The sequence below is a fragment of the Rhamphochromis longiceps genome, linkage group LG20, assembly GCF_057381845.1.
Source record: "Rhamphochromis longiceps isolate RC_006_pf linkage group LG20, R_longiceps_female_GT1.1, whole genome shotgun sequence".
In the NCBI taxonomy this organism is placed as follows: Eukaryota; Metazoa; Chordata; class Actinopteri; order Cichliformes; family Cichlidae; genus Rhamphochromis; species Rhamphochromis longiceps.
The window spans coordinates 38,113,847-38,136,210 of record NC_140576.1 but is presented as its reverse complement, the minus strand read 5'-3'; the positions used below and the strand labels follow the sequence as shown (position 1 = coordinate 38,136,210).

At 47.8% G+C, this 22,364-nt stretch overlaps 1 protein-coding gene across 2 annotated transcripts in view; it reads left to right on the top strand.

Annotated features, from left to right (window-relative positions):
- LOC146645934 (DNA (cytosine-5)-methyltransferase 3B-like) overlaps positions 1-22,364 on the top strand; it is a 43,916-nt gene that overhangs the window by 6,000 nt on the left and 15,552 nt on the right. For both annotated transcript variants that reach the window (XM_085394958.1, XM_085394957.1), the window contains exons 2-8: positions 5,395-5,500; positions 15,460-15,610; positions 16,167-16,243; positions 16,331-16,465; positions 16,876-17,019; positions 17,809-17,967; positions 18,042-18,149. In XM_085394958.1, coding sequence (XP_085251084.1) covers positions 5,395-5,500; positions 15,460-15,610; positions 16,167-16,243; positions 16,331-16,465; positions 16,876-17,019; positions 17,809-17,967; positions 18,042-18,149 — 880 coding nt within the window. The remainder of the gene's footprint in view (positions 1-5,394; positions 5,501-15,459; positions 15,611-16,166; positions 16,244-16,330; positions 16,466-16,875; positions 17,020-17,808; positions 17,968-18,041; positions 18,150-22,364) is intronic.

Sequence of the window (22,364 nt, the reverse complement as noted above, 5' to 3'; positions counted from 1 at the left end):
GTGCAGGCACACTGGCACAGCACATGCGAGTGAAATTCTTGTGTGCGAGCCCCACAAGCAACAGAGATGTGCAAACACAACAACACAAACGAGCAAAATACAAGGGAGGTCTAATCCAGGTCTGACGGCTGGCTGACCCCCCTCACCGCCTTCCACCCGTCAGATTCACTCTTTCCAAACATGTCTGCTCCTCACAGCGAGCGCGACCATTTCAGCCTCTCGTCAGACCTCGTTTTCTTCAGGCACCTGTTGGGTTTCACAGTGGGTGAAAGGTTGAAAGCGTGGGGACTCGGAGCAGTGCGCTGTTTAGTGTCTGAACTCTTTCACCTCTCCGGAGGGGGAGTTCCTCACCCAGGACTTCCTGCTGCCTGCCAGCCATATAAGTGTGTGTGTGTTTGTGTGTGTGGGCGTAATTACTCACGTTGTGGGGCCACAAATCTATCCCAACAGTCACATTGTGGTTTCCTCCTTCCTCCTGGGGATAAAGCTGATTCTAGCATAAAACCATTGGATCTGAAGTTTAGAGACAGGCTTTTAGGGCCTGTTTGGATCTTTTGTCTGCAGGTGTGCATGCAGGCGTGAGGCTCGAGCGGCCACAAACTGAGTTAGCTCGTGCTTTCGTTCCAGACCAAACTAACAGGATGTGTCCGTCCACCGAGACGGGAAACTCGAACAGGAAACTAAGAAAGCTTCAGTGCAGCTGACAGGAACGTTGGGCTTTCAGCAGAGCAGCAGGGCTGTAGATCCTACCTGTCACCTCACTTGGTTAACGAGAAAACAAACTAAAAAAACTTAAATGACCCTTGACCCCTGAGCGCAGCCCTGAAAGGCGGGTCCTTGTTTGCATCGACTGATTGTTGATCCACTCTCCAACACTTGAATTCAGAGCTTCCACGATGGCGGCATGCCGGTGGATTTCCTCGCCTACCGCCCCCCTGTTTATTTTCAGCCACTGAATTTTAGCGACAGTCATTGGTGGATCCAGTCTCCTCATGATGGAAAACAGTTGATGTGTTTGAGTGTGCAGGAAGCACCTGGCAGAGTCATGCAGGTGGTTGTTTTATGGTTCAAAGCATGTGAGAGTGCACGATCCCGAATGTGCACACAGCACAGAGGATGCATGTGCGTTTGTGTAGCTCCTACACTCAGTTTGACCCCAGTGTGCACACAGTTTATTGCAACATGAGGAAACTTCACCTCATTTAACGCTCTTTCATTCGCTGTTGTGAAGCGATTACAAGTCTGCTGAGTAGAGATGGGAATTTATACGAATTGAGTGATTTTGATTCCATAATCTGCATGTTGTGGATTAGTGCTGGGCGACATGACCACATATATCTACTGTGTGGACGACAGAAAAGTGTCTATCGTGCCATTTGTCTTCTATCGTTTCTAACCTAATTTTATAAACTATTACATAAAATATATCATCAAATAGCCTGTGGCAAATGTATTAGTGTTGTCTTGTCACTATGCATTCTCTAACTTTATGCAAGAGAAAATAAAGTATTAAAAAAAATGAAGAAACGCCGTCTTGTGGTTTTGCGACATGGTGCTGCTTTACGTGCTTCATGCCCGGACATGCACCAGGCAGAGACGGCTGCACAGGCAGCCCAAGAAGAAGCACTTTTACCAAAACGGGGTACGTCTGTGATTTGGTTACTTGTTGGGTTCAACAGCACCAACACGGAGCAGAAGACGCCCATTTGTAAGCTATGCTATAAAACTATTCCCGCGCCCGATGGCAACACAACAAATCTCTTGTATCACCTACAGAAGGCCCACGAAGAAGAATCCAGAGAATCCGAGCTAAACCAAGCTGTGGAACGACGGGAGCAAGTTGGGAAAGAAAAACTATACCAGCTGAAGATGCAGCAGCCTTTCACACGAGGCCCGTATGAGAAAACGTCCCAGCGCCATAAACAAATCACAGGCGCCGTCTCGCGTTGCATTTGTAAAGGCATGGCCCTGTTTATGTAGTTGAGAAGGACGGCTTTCGTGACCTCGTCAAAGTCCTTGATCCGAGGTACGTTATGCCCGGTCGTAAGCACTTCAGTAAAGTCGAGTTGCCTCGCTTATACGAAGCATGGCGGCCAAAGTAGAGCAGGATGTTTGCAGTGTCGTGCATTAAGCCTTGGCTGCTGACCTGTGGACGAGCAGAGATACGCAGCCCTGCATGAGCGTAACCATCCGCTTCATTAACGAAGACGCCGCGCTCGCTGTTGACAGACTGCGGACTTCCCACATGACCACACTGGAGTCATGTTAGCCCAAGGTATGAGTCTGCCGTCGCTACGTATTTACCGTGCATAAAGTACATTATGTGCGTATATACGTGCACGTAGTACTAGTATACATACACACATTAGTTTTACTAGCATATATGATATGCATGTTAGTAAAACAAATATTTTGGGCAGAAAACCTTGAAACTGTTGTGCACTTTAAAAAGTTCATTTTAAATGTATGATTTTGAAAATAAAGAAGGCCACAGCTGTTTTCCTTTGATGCGTTTATATTGCTGCACTAAAATGCACGTTTCTCATTTGTGACAGTTCCTTTAAACCTTCAAAATAAAGTTGGAGAAAAGTGAGCAATGACATCTGTCACACTTTTCAGAGAATAAGTGGAAACATTGCGGTATATCGTGATATATATCGTTATCGTGATATAAAATAATTCACATCGTGATAAATATTTTTCCATATCGCCCAGCACTACTGTGGATCAAATGTTTGTGTGTGCTGGAGGTGTTTCCCCTTGGCGTTGGGGCGTTTTCTTCAAAGTGATGCGGTACATTACTTAATTACACTCAGGAGAAATCAGTTTGTTGCACTACTCGCCGGAAGTTAAACGACCTGAAACACATAATCACCATTTAACAGGTGACACACAGCGACACGTGCTAATGACGGCATCTTAGTATGTAGGTATGAACACAAATTCGACGGCACAACGAGACATTAAAGCAGTCGCCATGATGATTCTACTTTAAAAACACGGACAGGTACAAACACAGCCCGACTCTCACAGCTGGGGTCAGCTTTCACGCTACATTCGTGGCTAGCTTAGCGTTAGCATGCTGTCTGGCTAGCTTAGCCTTTAGGATGTATTCTGTGCAGAGCTGAAGCATAATGCATTTGTTTGTGTCCTGGATGCAGTTTCCGCTTTACCATTGCGCGCCCATCCTTTTGTGCAGCAAAGTCCAGTGTCACCTAAAGAAGGATTATTTTGAGTTGTGAATCATGCAAAGCTGCTGTAGTCCAAAAAGAGACGAGCTGGAACTGAGCAGAAAGAGAAGATCACCTTAATCATCCTGCGACCGTTCAGTACCCAGAGACTGACCTTTAACCTCGCTGAAATCCTAACCTACACACACGTCTGTGGTGTAAACACACACACACACACAATAAAATGAGTATTTAGGTTGACCAGCATGAGGCTCAGGAGAATGCAGAGTCATATGGTGTGTGCCTAACACACACACACACACACACACACACACACACACACACACACACACTGATAGGTTTGTGTGTTTGCGTCAGGCTTTTTTGGGTCAGATCAGTCCCACAGAGCAGCGAGGTATGAACTCTTGGAGAACAGGCAGTGCTTTTATTTGCAGTGATAAATTAGTCCAATAGTCAATGCAAATATGCAATCAATCAATCAATTTATTTATAAGCACATTTAAAAACAACACAGATTGATTAAAGTGCTGCATGCAGTAAAAAGTAGAACAAACACACAGAGAATGAAACTCAGTCACAATTCAAAGCTAAAGAGTAAAAATGTGTTTCCGACGTGTTTCAAAAATGTCGAGTGTTGGAGAGACGATGACCAGGCTGTTCCAAGTTTGTGCGCAGCAATCACAAAGGCCCGCTCTCCTCTGCGTTTGTCCTGTGGTGCTACGACGTCCTGCGATGTTCCCAGCAATGACCCGCGCTCGTGAAATCCTACAGCAGGCAAGCAGTCAGTCTGTCCGCTCTCACGTCACAACTATCGGGCTTGGCGAAATATTCTAGCGCTGACCGTCACCTGACTCCGCTGTTAAACAGCTCTGATGATTGCAAACAGCTGGAAACAGCTTCAGATGCCCTTCAGCACCTGACTTCCGGAGCAACTTCCATAAACAACCCCAGAAATGGAGAGGGAGAAAAAACCCGCAGGCAGGTCGGGGAGCGTCCGATCGTGTCACGTCTTTACTTTGGCTTCTATTATTTTCTGTTTCATCCATTTCTTCCTTCTTTCCTTCCTTCTGTCTTTCCTTTGCTCCCTCATCCAGCTTCCGTGTGCTGTTCGGTCGTTCGTTTCCTTCGATGCTTTGATCCGTTCTCACTGTGACTTTATTTGCTCTTCTTTCCTCCTGATTGTTCTCACAGATTCGTGTTTGTGCTCTGCCTCTGTCGTCATGCTCAGCCGCAGTAATGCCCCATCGACGCACTTCTCCTTCTTCTTCACGCCGTTTGCGTCGAACGCACTCTGAAGCGCGGCCGTGAACATTTCGAGCTCCGCTTCCGAACAAACTCTGAGTGAAACTGACGATCATCATCAGCTGTGTCATTAAAGCAGCACTTCAGCGTTAGGAAGGAAGTCTGGAGTATCCGAGGAATTTCATCCGAGGCCACAGCGGCGATTGTTGATTGTTCAGCTGCGCATCCTCTCTGCAGAGGCCCAGGATGTGGAATGGGCGTGTAGGTCGCAGCTTTATGTTAAACATCCTTTCTTATTTTCTGTCTTTAACCTAAAGCAGTGATTAGGTCGTCCTGTCGAGTCTGTCGGCTGCCTCTCCAGAGAGGCCGAGGCACTCCGCCTGCACCGTCAGGCAGCCGCTAGTTTTCGTGTCTCTCTCAGCCTATCAGAACCTGGACGTATCTCCACCTGACGGAGAGTTTGAGATCCTCTCCGAACGACGACGAGGTAACCGGTGACCGGTTCGGCCTGGAGGGAAGACTTGAGCTTGTTGTATTTCAGAATGGAATTTCAAAATAAGAGTGAGGAGATCGTTTAATTAACTCGATCGCTGGAGGTGTGATCTCTCTCTGATGGATTAAAACTAAAGATAGACCCACACCTGTGCAGCCCAGCACTACCTGTGACAGGGGGAGGGGCTAAAATAGCTCGCCTCAGAGGCGGTTTAACTGGTTGAAGCTGAAAACCATGTGTTTCACACAAACGCTTTTTTCTATCTAACATTCACACGCAGTAGCGCAGACTGGGGATCAAACCTCCAACCTCACGATCAGTAGGTGACTTGCTCCACCCCTAACTCCTCTGGTAAAGTCTCAGTGAACTCCAGCTGTAAGTCCAGCTGCCCGAGGACCCGAGGAAGAAGAGCGTTATTCCGAGCAGACGTGACGCTGACGGAAACTGTCTCACGTTTTTGTCCTGCAGGTTTGAGAAGGAGTCAGCACAGACACGGGAATCCAGCGCCACCGCCATGCCTTCCAACAAATACTCTGCTGCTATCATGGAGAAGAGCAACAACATGACGGCCACAGTGAGTCTCACACACACACACACACACACACACACACACACACACACAGTCATGGCCACTCCCCCAGCTGCTGCCTGAGCCAGCTGTGGGTTTAAAGGAGAGTGTGTATCGCTGCCAAGGCAGATGCCCGGGCAGGACCGCCAGCATGTTACATGAGTCTAATTGAGAATGCACGTCAGCAGAGAGGCTGCATGCAGTGCCACACACACACACACACACACACACACACACACACACACACACACACACACACACACACACACAGACACACACACACACACACACACACACACACAGACACACACACACACACACACACACACACACACACAGCTGAGGCGGAAACCAGAAATGTTTGGGAGACGGAAGGACAGAGGGAGGAAGGAGTTGAAGCGAGGAGGAAAGGATGGAGGGAGCACAGTGGCCTCTTTATAAGCTCAGCAAATGGATTCACTTCACACACACACACACACACACACACACTTGGCTCCTCCTGTCGTCCGTTACTTCCTGTCTTTCACTCATATATCACTCCATCACTGATCCGCCACCATCTGCTTCTCTTCTTTCTCCACTTTCACCTCCTCCACCCGTTCGTCTCCTCTCGTCTCCGAGTGTTTGTGCAGCTTTTCTTTTCTGCTCTTTGGGATTCAGGGAAAGTCGGGCAGCTTTGATCCGTAACACTTCCTGCTCAGGGAATAATTTCAGGGTTTCTTTACCGCGTTTTGTTTTGGGACTTCGGCGGTGGTGTGAGTCAGCATCTTTTGATTTGTTGCATCGTCACTGGCTGTCAGCTTCAGCACCGTCCTGTGTGCGTAGGGGAGAAAGGCTTTTGGATTAGGATGCACTCCTTCGCTCACCCTGCACAGGAGGAGGTAGGAGGAGCGGGTCATGACGCCGGCAGTGTAGACGTGTTGAACACAAACGCACACACGTCCGAGCTAATCCTAAGCAGGAAATACGAGGCCTCGGTTTTTGCCGTACTTGTGGCATGGGGCGGGTCTTCGCTGCTTTCCAGCCCCCCTGGTGAAAACGCTCCACCCGGTGTTTCTAATCATTCTGGCCGTCACTAAGACGATTTGACAGCATCATCGGAGCGCCGCGGGGCAGTCTGCTTCATGCCAAGGAATGTGCGTGACGTAGCCTGTGAGGCGTCGCGGGGTCACACCAGCCAGAGCGGCTCTCAGTAAACACAAGCTCGATCTTTCAAAGAAGCGTCGGTGACCACAGCAGCGGGCCATAAAAGGAAGTGAAGCGTTGCTTTGTACTTCCTGTTGAGGCACAGGGCTGACGGATATCCAGGGAAGCAGGTTTGGGAGGACGGTGAGGATGATGATGGCGTGTGCGCTGACCTGGCCGACGCCGAGCCGTGTTTTGGTTCTGGTGTGAAACTAAACGAGGCAGAATGAGCGATTTAACGAAGAGCGTCAGTCACCTGGAGTTCAGTAGCTGAGAGCGGAGAGGAAGGCTCTGTGGTCCTTTGACCTGGATCATGCTGTTGGTGACAGTGTCTGACTTCACCTGGGCTTCATGTTGAGGAGGGGCTCAGCGTAGAGCCGCTGCTCATCCATATCGAAAGGAACCAGTTGAGGTGGTTCGGGGATCTCCTGGGTGAGGTGTTCCAGGCATGTCCCACCGGGAGGAGGCCCCGGGGCAGACCCAGGACCCGCTGGAGAGATTATATCTCTCGGCTGGCCTGGGAACGCCTTGGTATTCCCCCGGACAAGCTGGGGGAGGTGGCTGGGGAGAGGGAGGTCTGGGCTTCTCTGCTGAGGCTGCTGCCCCCACGACCCGACAAGCAGAAGTAATGAAGGAGAGAGATGCTCAGTCCTGCAGGGTCCCTGAGGAAGCACTTTTCTTATATTGGTGCCAGCAGCAGAAGCTTCGTTTGCTCCAGCTGCTGGGTCAGAGTGTGTATAACCACATAAGCGTGCAGCCAGATGTTTTTACAACGAGTCTCTAGGTCAGACTGTGACACCATAGCGTCATCATTTATGTTTTAATATGTTTGTCAGCGATGCGGAGCACGGTGTGAGAGCCGGGGCCACGTAACATCCAGCTGTGCTGTTTCATCCAGCTGTTAGGTTAAGCAGTTTCCACGGTGGGCTGGAGCAGGGACTCCCCGGTCTTGTTTTCACATACAGAGCTCCTGTGGAGTCTTCATGCAGCTGAAACATCTGCAGAGGCTCATGAAACAGCTGCTCCTCCCTCGTCTGCTCCACTCGGACTTCATAGCAGCTGCAGGTGGATGGATGACTCCACGTCAGCTCACACACACTGCTTCAGCTCTCACTTCCAGAAATCTGCGGGTGAAGGTTTAAAGATGGACTAAATTAAATCCAGCTGGTCTCTACGTCAACGCTCGTGTAGCTTCTGTTCATGGACGATCCCCCGACCGCTGCCCTGACGCCTGGTAGGTCGTATATGCCGCCCACGCGTTCGGTGCCTCCTGCTCGCTCCAGGCCCGAGTCCTTCTGAAAAGTTCTGTTTGGTGTGCGAGTGGTAGCTGCCATCAGCAGCAGTCCTGCATGAGGTGGAGACCACCTACTTCAGGGTGGAGTAGCTGAACTTTATCATGCTGTAATCAAAATCTCCGAAATGTCAGCGTCGTTGTTTTCTTGTGTCTGCGAGCCTGGCTGCAGCTCGACGGCTCATAATCAGAAGGAGCTTCGACTAACGAGCCCGAGTGTACATATTTATTATAAACAACACAAAACAACTCATTTGGTCCCAAAAGGAAGTGGGACAAGGTTCAGTTCAGCTGAATTTAAGTCTAATTAGAAAAGTAACAAAAAACATCCAGAATGGACAAAAATACAAAAATCACTCGACTCTGGAAGTGATATTTAATATTTAATAAATAAAACCAGTCAGTAAACTTACCGGCACAGCGTTTTCATTCATTGTAACAAAGCAAACAAAGAAACCGACTCAGCGTTTAGTGGGTGGAGTCAGGGCACAAGGTGGAATAAATGGGCACCGCACAGACAGCAGCAGCGATGGAGCAGATTGACCCGCCACTTATACAAAGTTCATTCCCGCCACAATGAATGGATTTCCGGACGTGAGGTCGGATATGTCGTGATTTTTAACGTGGCGTCTGTGAGACCAGCTCTTGGGGAATAAATGCATCCACAAACCAACAGAGGACGCGGCGCCGTGACCTCGGTGAGCGAATGTCTCAGCAGCTGAAACGATTCAGCGTGTTTCACTTTTCCTGCCTCGTTTAGCCGTCTCAGCAGTTTCTGCTCCAAACCGCACTGAGCGCACACTTTCTCACGAGTTCACAGAGTTCATTTGTTATAGTGGAAACTTGCACACACACACTGTTTTACGAGCATTAACAATCACAAACAGATGCAGATATGCACTGTGGTCATTTGGCTTAAAAACTCTGCACAGTCTGAATTTTCCATCTGTTTCACAGCTGCTCCTTCCCTCCTCTTCCTCCCCTTCGCTGCTTGTTTTCTTCCTCTGACTCTCTAAAGTGTCGTGATGATCTTTCTGCTGCTGCTCCGCTGCAGGCTGCACTCTGATGTTGGTCGTAAACACTGGCAGCTTCAGCCTGCATTCGCTTAAATCCAGACTAACAGCAGCACCTTGTCACTAAATCACTATTAGAACAAGTACCAAAGTTCTTCACACATAAAATGTTTGGCTCCACCTAGCTGCGGTGCAGCCTCGCAGACAGCTAGCAGCTACTGCGGCGGCTCTATCATGGGATAGACACACACACACACACGCACACACACACACACACGCACGCACGCACACACGCACGCACACACACACACACACGCACGCACGCACGCACGCACGCACGCACGCACGCACGCGCGCGCGCACACACACACACACACACACACACACACACACACACACACACACAGTGGAGAAGGAGCAACGAAAGCATTCCCGCCCACCTTCGTCGTGTCCTCGCCGCTCGGATTCCTCGTCGCTCCTGTATCCTGACTCGCTGCCAGCGCTGCAGATTTGTCACGTGCGCTGCTTTTCTTTCACGGCTGTAGTTTGTTGAGTCAGATGTTGACTTCAGCTGCTGCTGAACATGCCCGATGCCTGAGTACACAGACTCAGCGTTAGTTCTCCATTATTTTAGTCTCTGCACTGTCTCAAGCTCACACAGAACATGTTTTTGTAAAGTCCTCGCTGGAAACAGACAAAGACACTTTCAAATCAGAGTGCTCAGCAGGTGATTGGATGAACCAGCTGGATATGTGTGACCAGTCAGATGGTGTCTCTCACCAAAGCTGGGCACAAAGTGAGAAGATGAAACGCCATCAGTGCTGTTCTGGAAGCCTCGATCCTCTCACGGTGGAGTCAGGCCAAATGTTTGGTCATTCATAACATACATGACTAATGCCACGCTGGATTACATGAACCGCTGGTTTCCAAACCGTGTGCCGAAGCAGACTGGTGTGCACGGGACAAGTCCAGGTGTGCCTTGGAATGAAAACTATACAGTCATCTGCTGTCATGGATCCAACGCTCTTCAAAGGAGTGCTGGTCCTGCACCAGAGACTCCAAGATCCTTAACTGAGTGTGTGACAGTGTCTGAGATAACGATTAGAACAATTACAGGAGTCGTGCAAAGCACAGATGCTGTAAATGGGCCGTCGCGTGTGCGAAAAGAAAGCGATGGCAGCCAGGTGACGCAGTTTTACAGTAACGCGCACGAGTCCTTGTTTTTCCTAAAATAAGCCGTCCTGTCCGGCAGTTTCATGAAGCACAGAGTCCTGAGCCGTCATTGCTTTCTATGTATCTGCTTCAAAATCGGTGCAGTGATTGATTGAAACGTGACAGCGTCCTTCTGACCAGCTTCAGCCTCAGGATTTGTTTAGACACCCGAAAACGAGTAAAAACACAGAAGAAGAAAAGACCTTCGGAGACCTACTGCTCAGCGCCTTTAAACCTGCCGTGACCTGCCCTCTGTTCTTCCTGGGCAGTTTGAAACCCACTAATGGGAACTCTTGACCTTTTGACCTCGGGTTTTCTGATTGGTGGACTAAACATCTCAAATATGTAGAATATGTTAGGAAGAAGGAGAAGCGGAGTATGGAACGCCAGGACTGCCATAATGAATTAATTAAATACACCATTAAATAATTAATTAAATGTGTCAATAATTAATTAAAATTGGAATTAATTAATTAAATAAATAGTTATGACACATGTAATTAATTAATTATTGACACATTTAATTAATTATTTATGTATTTCACATTTTAATTAATTATTGACACATTTAATTAATTATTGACACATTTAATTAATTATTTAATGATATATTTATTTATTTCATTTTGGCAGTCCTGACGCCTGGCTCTCGTCATGAAATAATTTTATCTGTCAGCCTCACCCATCAAACTCAGGGGGCGGGGTTAACGCTGCCCATGCAGCTTCTCTAACATTTGATTGGTTGCCGTGCAAAGTAAGTCAAAACAGGTCGATCCTAGATAATCGATTGCTTGTGTAGACTTGGGGCAGCCAGTTATCCCAGAATGCAGATCAAATCACAGGCAGAAATGGTGGTGGTGTAGTTTTAAAATACCCCGTTTTTCTGTCACCAGCTACACTTTTAACAGTGTTTTAGCCGCGAATGTCGCGCCGTATGTCTGGTCAGGTTGTCAACATAGAACATGTTTGCAAAAGTGCTCAGATGTTTTCAGAGATTTCACTAGCTCTGCTAACAGTTAGCATGCAGAGTGCACCGAGGGGGTTACGTTAACCAGTTTGTTTACATATTCCACTCTCCGTGTTCCACATGTTGCATTCGCAGATTCTCATTTTCACCGAACGATCGTCTCTTTCCGCCTGGTCTTGTGTCTCTGTGCTTCTGTAACATAAAGAACGAGCTGACATTTTTCTCACGAAACCAGCGATCAGCTCAGCAGACCCTCAGTTTACCTGCATGCATCCTCCTCCTCATCTGTCAGCTGTTTAACACCTGCTGCTAATTCAAGAAACACGCCTAGTTACCTGGTGATAGTCACAGTTTAACTGGGCAGCCGGTGCTCGATATAACGCAATGTCAGCGCATTTTTCTGCACAAGATAAGTAAATATAGTGTTTTCCCCGAGCGCAGAGCTGCTGGAGCTCGTTTCCTTACAGAGCACTTTATAGGCGAACAGCTTCATCAGCGGCTGATGTCCAATCACCGGCACACAGCTTTGAAACCTCAGCTGAGTTTTAGCTCTCAGTGGTTAAACGCTGGACTTCATTCACTCAGGTTCTGTCTGTCGGGTCACGTTTACTTCGCTGTTTTATTTACAACTGAGCAAATCGGTTTGGCTGAGGTTAAAGTTACGTTTCATAACTGCATAGTTTCACAGACGTTTAATGGTTCACTGGCACATGTGTTAGACTGAACTATCATCTAAATATCATCTGTTTTTTAATAGTTATTCAACTGTATTCTAAGCACCAGCTGTCTGTTAGAATGTGATTTTTTTTCTCTCTCTGTTGGCAGAGGTATAAAAATGCGCAGGAAAATCTGACATGCATGGCGAACTTCACCGACGATATTTAGGGAGGAATAAACACACATCAAACATAAATGAACCATTTGCCTGTCTCCATAATTGAGAGCATTTTCTCTTCTTATGTCAACACTCTCTCTCTCTCTCTTTTTTTTTTTTTTTTTTTTTTTTTTTTTTTTGCTTTTTCGGTCATGTTATGTTTACCTGTCAAAGGCTTGTTACAAACTATGAAACACATGGTGCAGACTTCTGGATGTTAGAAGAAAACTAATACTGCTCATGAATGAGACTAAAGGCAGGAAGGTGTCCTTTAAAACTAAACATGTTAATAGGACCTCCCTGTTTATATCATAGTTTATGATATAGCACGTGTATTTCAGTAATAGCCTGCTGAGGCCACTATACGTGCTAGCCTCATATCAAATGTGAAGGCAGACTGAGTCTATGTTTGACGTTTTTTATATCTAATCTTCCTTTTCAAACATTTAAACAGCAGCGAGTCTGCAGCTGAGGGAACACAAACTCAGGTTTGCTCGTTTCTTGGATTCATTTGGTGATTTATTAAATGTATAACTGTTATTCTAATCTGCTGCTGAGTCTCTTACACTTTTCTTTATGCTGTATATTTTCACGTCTCTGGAATAGTTGGCAGTTAGATAGTCAGCTGGGAAACTTTGTGTTAACTCATGGAGCTGAGGATATCGTGGATATGCTGACCTCGCTGCGTGGTGTACAGAGCGAGGTCAGCATGATTAATATTCACAATAAAAATATTAGCCGAACATCATGAAGTCTGTATGTGTTTCATAGTGTCGAACAACCTTTGTACAGTTAAAGCCAGCAGTTACTACATGACGGAAACACCAACGTTATCTCTTTTATGTGTTTATACACAGGTCACGCTGATTACTGAACAAAAACCCAAAGATCAGATGTTAAACAGATTTATTTGCTCTCTCTCCTCCTTAAACATGTTTTTAATGTTAGTTATAATTCAGACTGAAACCCGTAGGACACATAAGAACATCAGGAAATAAAACATCGATAAATATAACCTCAGTAAAAGAAGTCAGCGGGGGTTACTACAGCTGTGTACCGGGGCCTGCGCTTTGTCGGTGGGATTGCTTGCGAGGCGAGCGGGTCTATCCCACGCTTTGCCGTGAGACTGGGACGACATCTCCGAAATCATCGAAACACTTTTGCAAAGAGGCTGTATCTTGACAAACCGACCAGACACATGAAGATTAAACCACTACATTCTCGGCTAAAAAAATATTAAAACGGTATTTGGTAACACACAAACAGGGTTTTTCAAAGCTCAGTTCTGTTAGCTTCCACATGCCGGTTGTTGTGTGCTAGAAACAATGGCCACCAGGCCAAAGCAATGGTTTTGACTCGATCAGCGTTAACCCCGCCCCCTGAGTTTGATGGGTGAGGCTGACAGATAAAATTATTTCATGATGAGAGCCAGGCGCCAAGACTGCCAAAATGAAATAAATAAATATATCATTAAATAATTAATTAAATGTGTCAATAATTAATTAAATGTGTCAATAATTAATTAAAACGTGAAATACATAAATAATTAATTAAATGTGTCAATAATTAATTAATTACATATATCATAACTATTTATTTAATTAATTAATTCCAATTTTAATTAATTATTGACACATTTAATTAATTATTTAATGGTGTATTTAATTAATTCATTATGGCAGTCCTGGCGTTCCATAGCGGAGGACATGATTTAGTTTGTCTATAAATGTATCTGCAGCTGTAAACGATGGTCCTGATGTCACAGTCGGGTCGGACTGGAGCAGCCAGGGATCAAACCACCAACGGTACAGCGTCGCTATGACTACGCCCGCTGTAACCGCCGCAGTTGTGTGGTGTCTCTTTAAGACAAGCTAACTTAAAGTTTCACTTAAAGTTACAGGTTGTGTGAACGCTGCTCGCTTCACGTATGATGAGACAGCAGCCGTTCAACGCGGCGCTCATCCACCTGTCAGTGAGGTGGTTCTCACCGCCCCAGGTGGAGGCGCAGATGTGTCAGTGTTGCTCGTGAACAGCTGTGCCTGAAACACAGCTGTGGCCTGAAGCTAAACACGGTGGGTGGATTCTCCCAGATCAAAGAGTAAAACTGCGTAAAAGGCAGTGAGGCTTTGGACTGTAGTTACACAACATCCTCGTGCCTGATGGCTTTTTGTTTGAAGTGCTTTTATTTAGCTAGCAACAAAGAAAACTGCTGACATGTCAGTGTTTGGACTTGTAACCAGGCTGTGTTTAACGCTGCAGACCTGCCTGCAAGACCCACAAGACCACAGAGTCTCAGCTGACACACACACAGAGCGCAGCAGTACGACACGGACAGTAAGCTAACGTATTGGATGCTGGAGATGACGGATGACCCACTTGGAACGGCACCAAACGTCTGCGGCAGTCAGGAGATTAGAAGCCTGAACAAGTCCTGACTGCACCGCGTCGGCTGCCCGCTCTCAGCTCAGTGTCAGGCGCGCTAATCGTTTGTCACGTGACGCTTTAATGGCAGCCGTCACAGCGGTGAGGCCAGAGGCTCCGGTGAGTGTTTGCCTGAGTATGACCTGAGGCTTCGGGAATGTGGAGCGTTGGTGTCGGCACGTCAAGCACGCCGTCGTCATGCAGAGCCCTGTGTGGGCTGCAGGGTCAGGGTGGCGTGCGCTCGCGTCACAAACTTCAGGCTTTAACGTCACTGAACTTAAAATCTGGGAGTTGGAAAAGTTGCTTATTGGAACAATGCAAAGCAGCACAGTGCTGTGCAGAAGTCCTGAGCCAGCCCTCGTTTCAAGGAGCCAGACTTTCTGAAGGTCTTACAAAACCTTTGATTTGGCTGATCTTGTGCCGGACTATTTTCATTTAATTATGAAGGCATCTGCACATAACAGACACACGGGCAAAGATTTTCAACACATCGTCTGTTCCTGTTTCGTTAGTAGAGTCTGTCAAAATCTCACAGTTTAGTATTTTTTAGACGAACAGGGTGATTCCCAAAGAGCAGTTACCTGGAAACCTGGGATATCTCTGTGTGCAGCATGTCCTTAAAAACATGTGAGAAGAAGACGTGTAAGGGCCAAAAACTAAGAACTGACACTGGAGATGATCAGCTGATCATCTGCTGGTCACCGGCGCTCCCGCTGGTTTTAGGCCAAACTTTTACCGTTTACGGTTCCTGAAAGCATCGACTCTGTGCGCCGCAGCCAAGTCTCAGGTAATAACAGTGACAAACTGAGTAAAAGGTAACAGGAAGTGAAATGTAAAATAAAATGTTTTCTGTGGAGCTCCATCATCTCTCTCTTCTCTCCGGGTGGAGGGCTGATGGAGCGATGGCGTCTCTGTGGGGCGCCTCTGCCACTCGTCTGCGTCCCGCCTCACTCCGAGGCTTTATCTCAGATAACAGTGTTTGTGATTCTGTTCTGTCTCCAGGCAGCGGTGAACGGGGACACGCCTCCAGCTGAGGGCCTGTCCGAGAATGACAGCGGAGTGGAACTGACCAATGAGAACAGCCCCCTGACTGCGGCCGAGCCGCCTTCACCCTTCAGCCCCAAACAGAACGGAGACGCTGCCTCGCCTCAGGGTAACTCACGCCACTCGTCTTTACGCCGTCACTTATTTCATGTGAGACCTTTATTTTGAAGGTCCGCTGGCTTCCTGTGTGTTTGCGGACAGAAACTTCACATTAAAAGGGAAAATGTGTGAATGATTACAGCTGCCAGTGAGGTCATGCGTTTCTCAGACTTTCACTTCATGTTTCTGCTGCGGCGATGATTTCCTGCTGTCAGCATGATGATGATGATGATGATGATGATGATGAGCTGCATTTCTTCAGATTAAGTTTCTGCTTCAGTTCTTTAAAAGTCACGAGAACCTGGAGCCTGACGGAGCGATGCAGCGTGTCTGCGTCTTCACTTATTAAACATTTAGTGCATTTTTAATCACTTAACTGAGATGTTTATGTTCTGCTGTGTGAGGTTTTGTGTTTGTTCTTGAAGCTGTTGAACTGCCGAAATCGTCACGTTTAAGCTCTTTGACTTTGGCAGCCGTCTGCCCAGCGACGCCGTCCCGCGAAAATATTCAGTTTCTCTCGGACCATCTGTCTCACCTTCTGTCCATCTGTTGTCTTCCCGCCACAGATGGTAACCAGTGCTCGAGGGGAAGCAGGAAGAGGAGCAGGAAGAGACGCGAGGACGAGGAAAGCACCTGGGACTCGGTACGACTCTCGCGTAGGAGCTTTTCACCGCCCTGTGATTTAGGCGAGAGCAGAGGGGACACTGGTCTGGTGTTTGTCTCTTTGCAGGACAAGTCTTCAGGAGCGTCTCAGGGCTTGAGACAGACGCCTCGACCCAGAACCATCTTCCAGGCCGGCCGGACGCCGCACGCACACGGCAAGCCTCGCAGACAGAGCCGCAAACAGGAGCACGGCACGTCTCGGGTAAACTCTCGGGAATGTGCAGCCGTTAAAAACATAAAACATGTTGTCCACACGGCGAGCTTAGATGCAGCTGATCTTCTTCTAGAATACAGAAAAAGATATTTGGATTTATGAAAGTCTGCAAAACGTTAACGGATACGCATCCATCCACCTCAGGGTGGGGTAGCGGTGGTGCTGTCAGTTTGCAGCCTGCAGAATCGCTTCTCCTCCTTCATCCTCTCTTCTTTCATAAAAGAGTTTAACAAAGATGCTTTTTATTCATTTTACTTTGTGTTTGAATATTTGGTCAAAGCGGGATGATGCTGCCGACTCATCACAGCTCCAGGATGATTGTTGCTGTCGAGTCTGTGCTCCTCACAGGTCTTCCTCCCACTTCTTCCTCTGTCAACCTTCCCTCTCCCTGCCCTCAGTGTCCCGGGAATCCTCGGGCACCTGCGATCGGGTCCGGCGGGGTCCCGGAGACCCCTCGACTGGAGCTCATGGAACAAGACTCCAAAGACTCGGCCCAGAGCACCAGCACCTTGTCCAGCTCCGAAACCAAGCAGGAGTACAGCGTAAGTCCACATGAGTGCAAATCTTCCCGTTTGTGATGATGTGATCAGTGCGGTTCTCATCCTCTGTCTTCAACAAGATTTAGCTCCTCCCCTTTTAAGGCCACTTTCAAACACAGGGCGACCTGTGCTGGCTTTCTATTTTCTCATTGTTCAGTTTTTTTCTGCTGTTGGTACTGTACGATGTCACAGAGAGGCAGTACGGCTGCTGTTTAGACTTTTACAGAAGGGCAGCCAATCAGGTGGAACCGGTGGAGTCCAGGAATAATAAACGAAGCTGGAAATGACCCGAGGAGTCCACGTGGAAACTCGTGATGGAAGCTCTGAGCTCAGAGGAGCCACTCCGTCAGAGGGGCGTAGCATCCACGCAGCCCGCTGGGCTGAAGGGTCACATGGCCCGGGCTCCACCAGCTGCTCGTTAAAGAGCCGCTGCCCCGGGAAACGGCTGTGATGTCATCAGTGATGAAGTCTCTGCAGAGGAAGCAGCGAGTCTTCAGCCGACGTGGACGAACACACATTTTGTTTTAGTCTTTTTTATTATATTTGCACCACAACAGAACAGAGTCAAACTACAAACCAACTAAGTGGGAGGTCCGCAGCTTTAGGGAATGCTCGCAGACGTGACCGGCGTCTGATAACGCTTTGACGTTCACGTCCACGATGAGGAGACTTTGCTGTACGAAACGTCTCGCACTGATTTCACCCGACTTTAATCTTTGATTCGTCTTTAATTAACACAAAGTGACGATGCTCGTGAATGAACTCAGCACTTCCTCCCGTGTCTCTGTTTAGGACAACAAGGGCTTCGGGATTGGCGAACTGGTCTGGGGGAAGATCAAAGGCTTCTCGTGGTGGCCGGGGATCGTGGTGACGTGGCGAGCCACCGGCAAGCGGCAGGCCAGCCACGGCATGAGGTGGCTGCAGTGGTTTGGGGACGGGAAGTTCTCTGAGGTGAGGAGGCGCAGAAACGCTGTGGCGTCGGGATGGCGGGACGTGTGTGTTTGATGCCGTGTTCTCTGCTCCAGGTTTCTGCAGACAAGCTGGACTCCCTCACCGCCTTCCCCAAGTTCTTCAGCCAGGCTTCCTACACCAAGCTGGCCTCGTACCGCAGGGCGGTGTTCCAGGCGCTGGAGGTCAGTGTCAGGGTTGGCTATCTGCAACTGCTCCCTGTATGTCACATGATGCACCTGTTACCTGCAGTTCTCTGCGTCATATGAGCCTCGTGTGACAGCAGACCTCCTCTGAGACTGTTTCCTCTTTCTTACAGCGGTTACCCAAAGCTAGTCGATTCTGATTGGTTCTTTGTTTTGGTGTGCAGCTTTATTGACATCTCATCTAGTTTTAAATGACCGTGCGCAGCATTTCTGTCATCAAACAAGCAAAACAGAGTTTGTGACTCATCTTAAATAAATGTAGCCTGGAGGTGTGTAACCATGTGGTCAACCTTTAAATGCGCCCTGCCTGCGTCCTGATTGGATGTTTCTTTTTTATTAACTTGGGGTTCCTGTCTCCCCCGACCCCACGCCCTCGGGGTCGTTCACTTAATATTATGTAACATAAACAATAAACATGCAAAATTTTACAGCTGTAGGTCCCAGTGTCAGAAACCAGAACCAGCGACATGCAGACAAAACACACACAGGATCACATGTGTGTGACTGTGTTTACTAGGAGTGCAACGATACTCGTATCGATATTGAACCGTTCATACAGTGCTTTCGGTTCGGTACGCATATGTATCAAACAATACAACATTTGTAATTTATTTTATCAGCTTTCCTTCTGACGATGCTGTCTGTGTTGAGCGCTCAGTGGATCTGTGTTCGACTACTCCGCCTAGGCTGCACTGTCGAGCACAGATCCACTGAGCGCAGCGCAAGCTAGCGAGACAGAAGTTAAGGTCTCCTTGCAACATGGCAAATTGAACCTCCCCCACCCTCATTCAGATCTGGCGTTTGGAACTATTTTGGTCTTCATGTGACGTATGACCCTGAAGGTAAGCGCGTCATGGACTAAAGTAAAACAGTATGTTGGATGTGCCACGCAATGCTCAATTGGTGGGAACTAGTGCGTTAGCGCAGTTAGCTCGTTAACGTGTTGACGCCGTCCAGCCCCACGCACGGGGCGATTGGCGGTAGCTCGTTAACGGAGATTTGCCGTGTTGTGGCGTTAACGTCATTTCAGATTAGCGCTGACAGCACTAGTGGGAACACAACGAATATGACTGCACATTTACTCCGACAGCATCCTAGTGCAAAGACAAAAACAACAAGCAGCATGCTACAAACTTTAGCCGAGTGATTTAGACAGCCGTTAGCACAGGATTCTCCTTATGGGGACCTGATATGTTTAATATGCTGCTGAGAATATAGCCCAGAAGAAGAGTATAGTAGAGCTTTTATTTTGAAAGAGCCATTTCTCTGTAATAAACTCTCTTTTCCAAAGATGAGGGATTTCTCCATCAGATAGATTATTTTTTATTACTTTGTTGTTTCAGCAACATTAAATTTAAAAACTGTACTTTTGAGTTAAAATATATATTTATAATTTTAATAAATGACAAATTAAAAAGGCATGAACATTTTTTTGTATCGAAAAAATATCAAACCGTGACACCAAAGTATCGAACCGAACCGTGAATTTTGTGTATCATTGCACCCCTAGTGTTTACATATCTTTGTGGGGACCAACAGCCCGTCCCACCAGTGTGAAGACTCAGACTCATGATGTGGTTTCAGTGTCAGGGCTACAGTTAGGTCAGGGTTAGGCACTCACTCATGATGGTTAGGGTAAGCAGATAGGGAAAGCATTATGTCAGGGAGATATCCTCACTAAGATACCGAGTGTGTGTCTGTGTGAGTGTGAGTGTGTGTGTCTGTGTGAGTGTGAGTGTGTGTGTGAGTGTGTGTGTGAGTGTGTGTGTGTCATGTTTCAGGTCTAAAGTCTGCTGTAAAAACATGTAGCGTGGTTCCCTGCCAAGAACAAACTGGTTCACTGGAAGTGTATTTATGCATGTTTACACCTGTCTGTGTGTGTGTGTGTGTGTGTGTGTGTGTGTGTGTGTGTCTGTGTGTGTGTGTGTGTGTGTCTGTGTGTGTGTGTGTGTGTGTGTGTCTGTGTGTGTGTGTGTGTGTGTCTGTGTGTGTGTGTGTGTGTGTGTGTCTGTGTGTGTGTGTGTGTGTGTGTCTGTGTGTGTGTCTGTGTGTGTCTGTGTCTGTGTGTGTGTCTGTGTGTGTGTCTGTGTGTGTGTGTCTGTGTCTGTGTCTGTGTGTGTGTGTGTGTGTCTGTGTGTCTGTGTGTGTGTCTGTGTGTGTGTGTGTCTGTGTCTGTGTGTGTGTCTGTGTGTGTGTCTGTGTCTGTGTGTGTGTCTGTCTGTGTCTGTCTGTGTGTGTGTGTGTGTGTGTGTCTGTGTGTGAGTGTGTGTGTGTGTGTGTGTGAGTGTGTGTCTGTCTGTGTGTGTCTGTGTGTGTCTGTGTCTGTGTGTGTGTCTGTGTGTGTGTGTGTCTGTGTCTGTGTGTGTGTCTGTCTGTGTCTGTCTGTGTGTGTGTGTGTGTGTGTGTGTGTGTGTGTGTGTCTGTGTGTGTGTGTCTGTGTGTGAGTGTGTGAGTGTGTGTGTGAGTGTGTGTGTGTGTCTGTGTCTGTGTGTGTCTGTCTGTGTCTGTCTGTGTGTGTGTGTGTGTGTCTGTCTGTGTCTGTCTGTGTGTGTGTGTGTGAGTGTGTGTGTGTGTCTGTGTGTGTGTGTGTGTGTGTGTGTGTGTGTGTGTGTGTCTGTCTGTGTCTGTCTGTGTGTGTCTGTGTGTGTGTGTGTGTCTGTGTGTGTGTGTGTGTGTGTCTGTGTGTGTGTGTGTGTGTGTCTGTCTGTGTCTGTCTGTGTGTGTCTGTGTGTCTGTGTGTGTGAGTGTCTGTGTGTGTCTGTGTCTGTCTGTGTCTGTCTGTGTGTGTCTGTGTGTCTGTGTGTGTGTGTGTGTGTGTGTCTGTGTGTGTCTGTGTGTGTGTGTGTGTGTGTGTCTGTCTGTGTGTGTCTGTGTGTGTCTGTCTGTGTCTGTCTGTGTGTGTCTGTGTGTCTGTGTGTGTGTGTGTGTGTGTGTCTGTCTGTGTGTGTCTGTGTGTCTGTGTGTGTGTGTGTGTGTGTGAGTGTGTGTGTGTGTGTCTGTCTGTGTCTGTCTGTGTGTGTCTGTGTGTGTCTGTCTGTGTCTGTCTGTGTGTGTCTGTGTGTCTGTGTCTGTCTGTGTGTGTGTCTGTCTGTGTCTGTCTGTGTGTGTCTGTGTGTCTGTGTGTGTGTGTGTGTGTGTGAGTGTGTGTGTGTGTGTCTGTCTGTGTCTGTCTGTGTGTGTCTGTGTCTGTGTGTGTGTGTCTGTGTGTGTGTGTGTCTGTCTGTGTGTCTGTGTGTCTGTGTGTGTGTGTGTGTGTGTGTGTGTCCTCGCTATCACCTGTCTCTCCTGACCTCTTATCCCGGCGTTCTCATGGAGTAAACGGGAGACGTTTCCTTTCCTGCAGAAACCAGAAACATGGAGGCAGGACGGGACGCTCGGCACAGAGGATCTGATTTCAGATAATAACTGCCTCAGGGCTGCACAGATAAACGTGTTAATGCGAGAGGATTTGAGTGTGAGAGGAACTTTATGAATTTTATGAGTAAACGAGTCTGCAGCCACTCGACTTTATCACAAACACTGGAACACAGTCAGCTTTAGTCTTTAACGCACAAACAATCGTTAGAAGAAACAGAGCTTCGGTTTACTTTAACTCGACATCTTTCATAATCACCTGTGTTTGTGTAACGGAGCATGTGCGAGACAGCGAGACGGCCTCCGGGCGTCTTCGCGCCGCCGTCTTTCGTCTCCCGTCCGCCCCTTCGCTGCTCGCCTCTCGTCTTCCTGCTAAAAGCGTTCGGGGCTTTCTCACCAGGAGAGTCTTCACACGGTTATTTTACAAACGAGTTTTATAATTGAAGCTCGCCTGTCGAATTGTTCAGGCAGAAACAGCCTGCTGTTGACATCCTGCACTGTGACACGTGACGCTCGGGTGACACAGAGACAGCGATCCGCCTGCATCTTATCTCCTGTCCAGTCATTGGTGCGTGTTAAACATGGACCGTCACAGAGACCCGTTATCACTCCTCAAACATGAGCGAGCTGTAAGTCTCATGAGCTGTTCTATTCATAACGACACAGGGCTCAGGTGTGTAATCAGAGTAAGCAGGTCCATCGGTCTGTAACGGTCTGTGAGCTGAGGAACGCCGCCACGTTCTGATGGAGGGTTCCAGCTGCTCAGCAGTCCTGTTGGTGCTTTCACGATGCTCCAGATGTTCTCAAAGGTCTGGACATGGCGTCCATGTTTGGATGGGT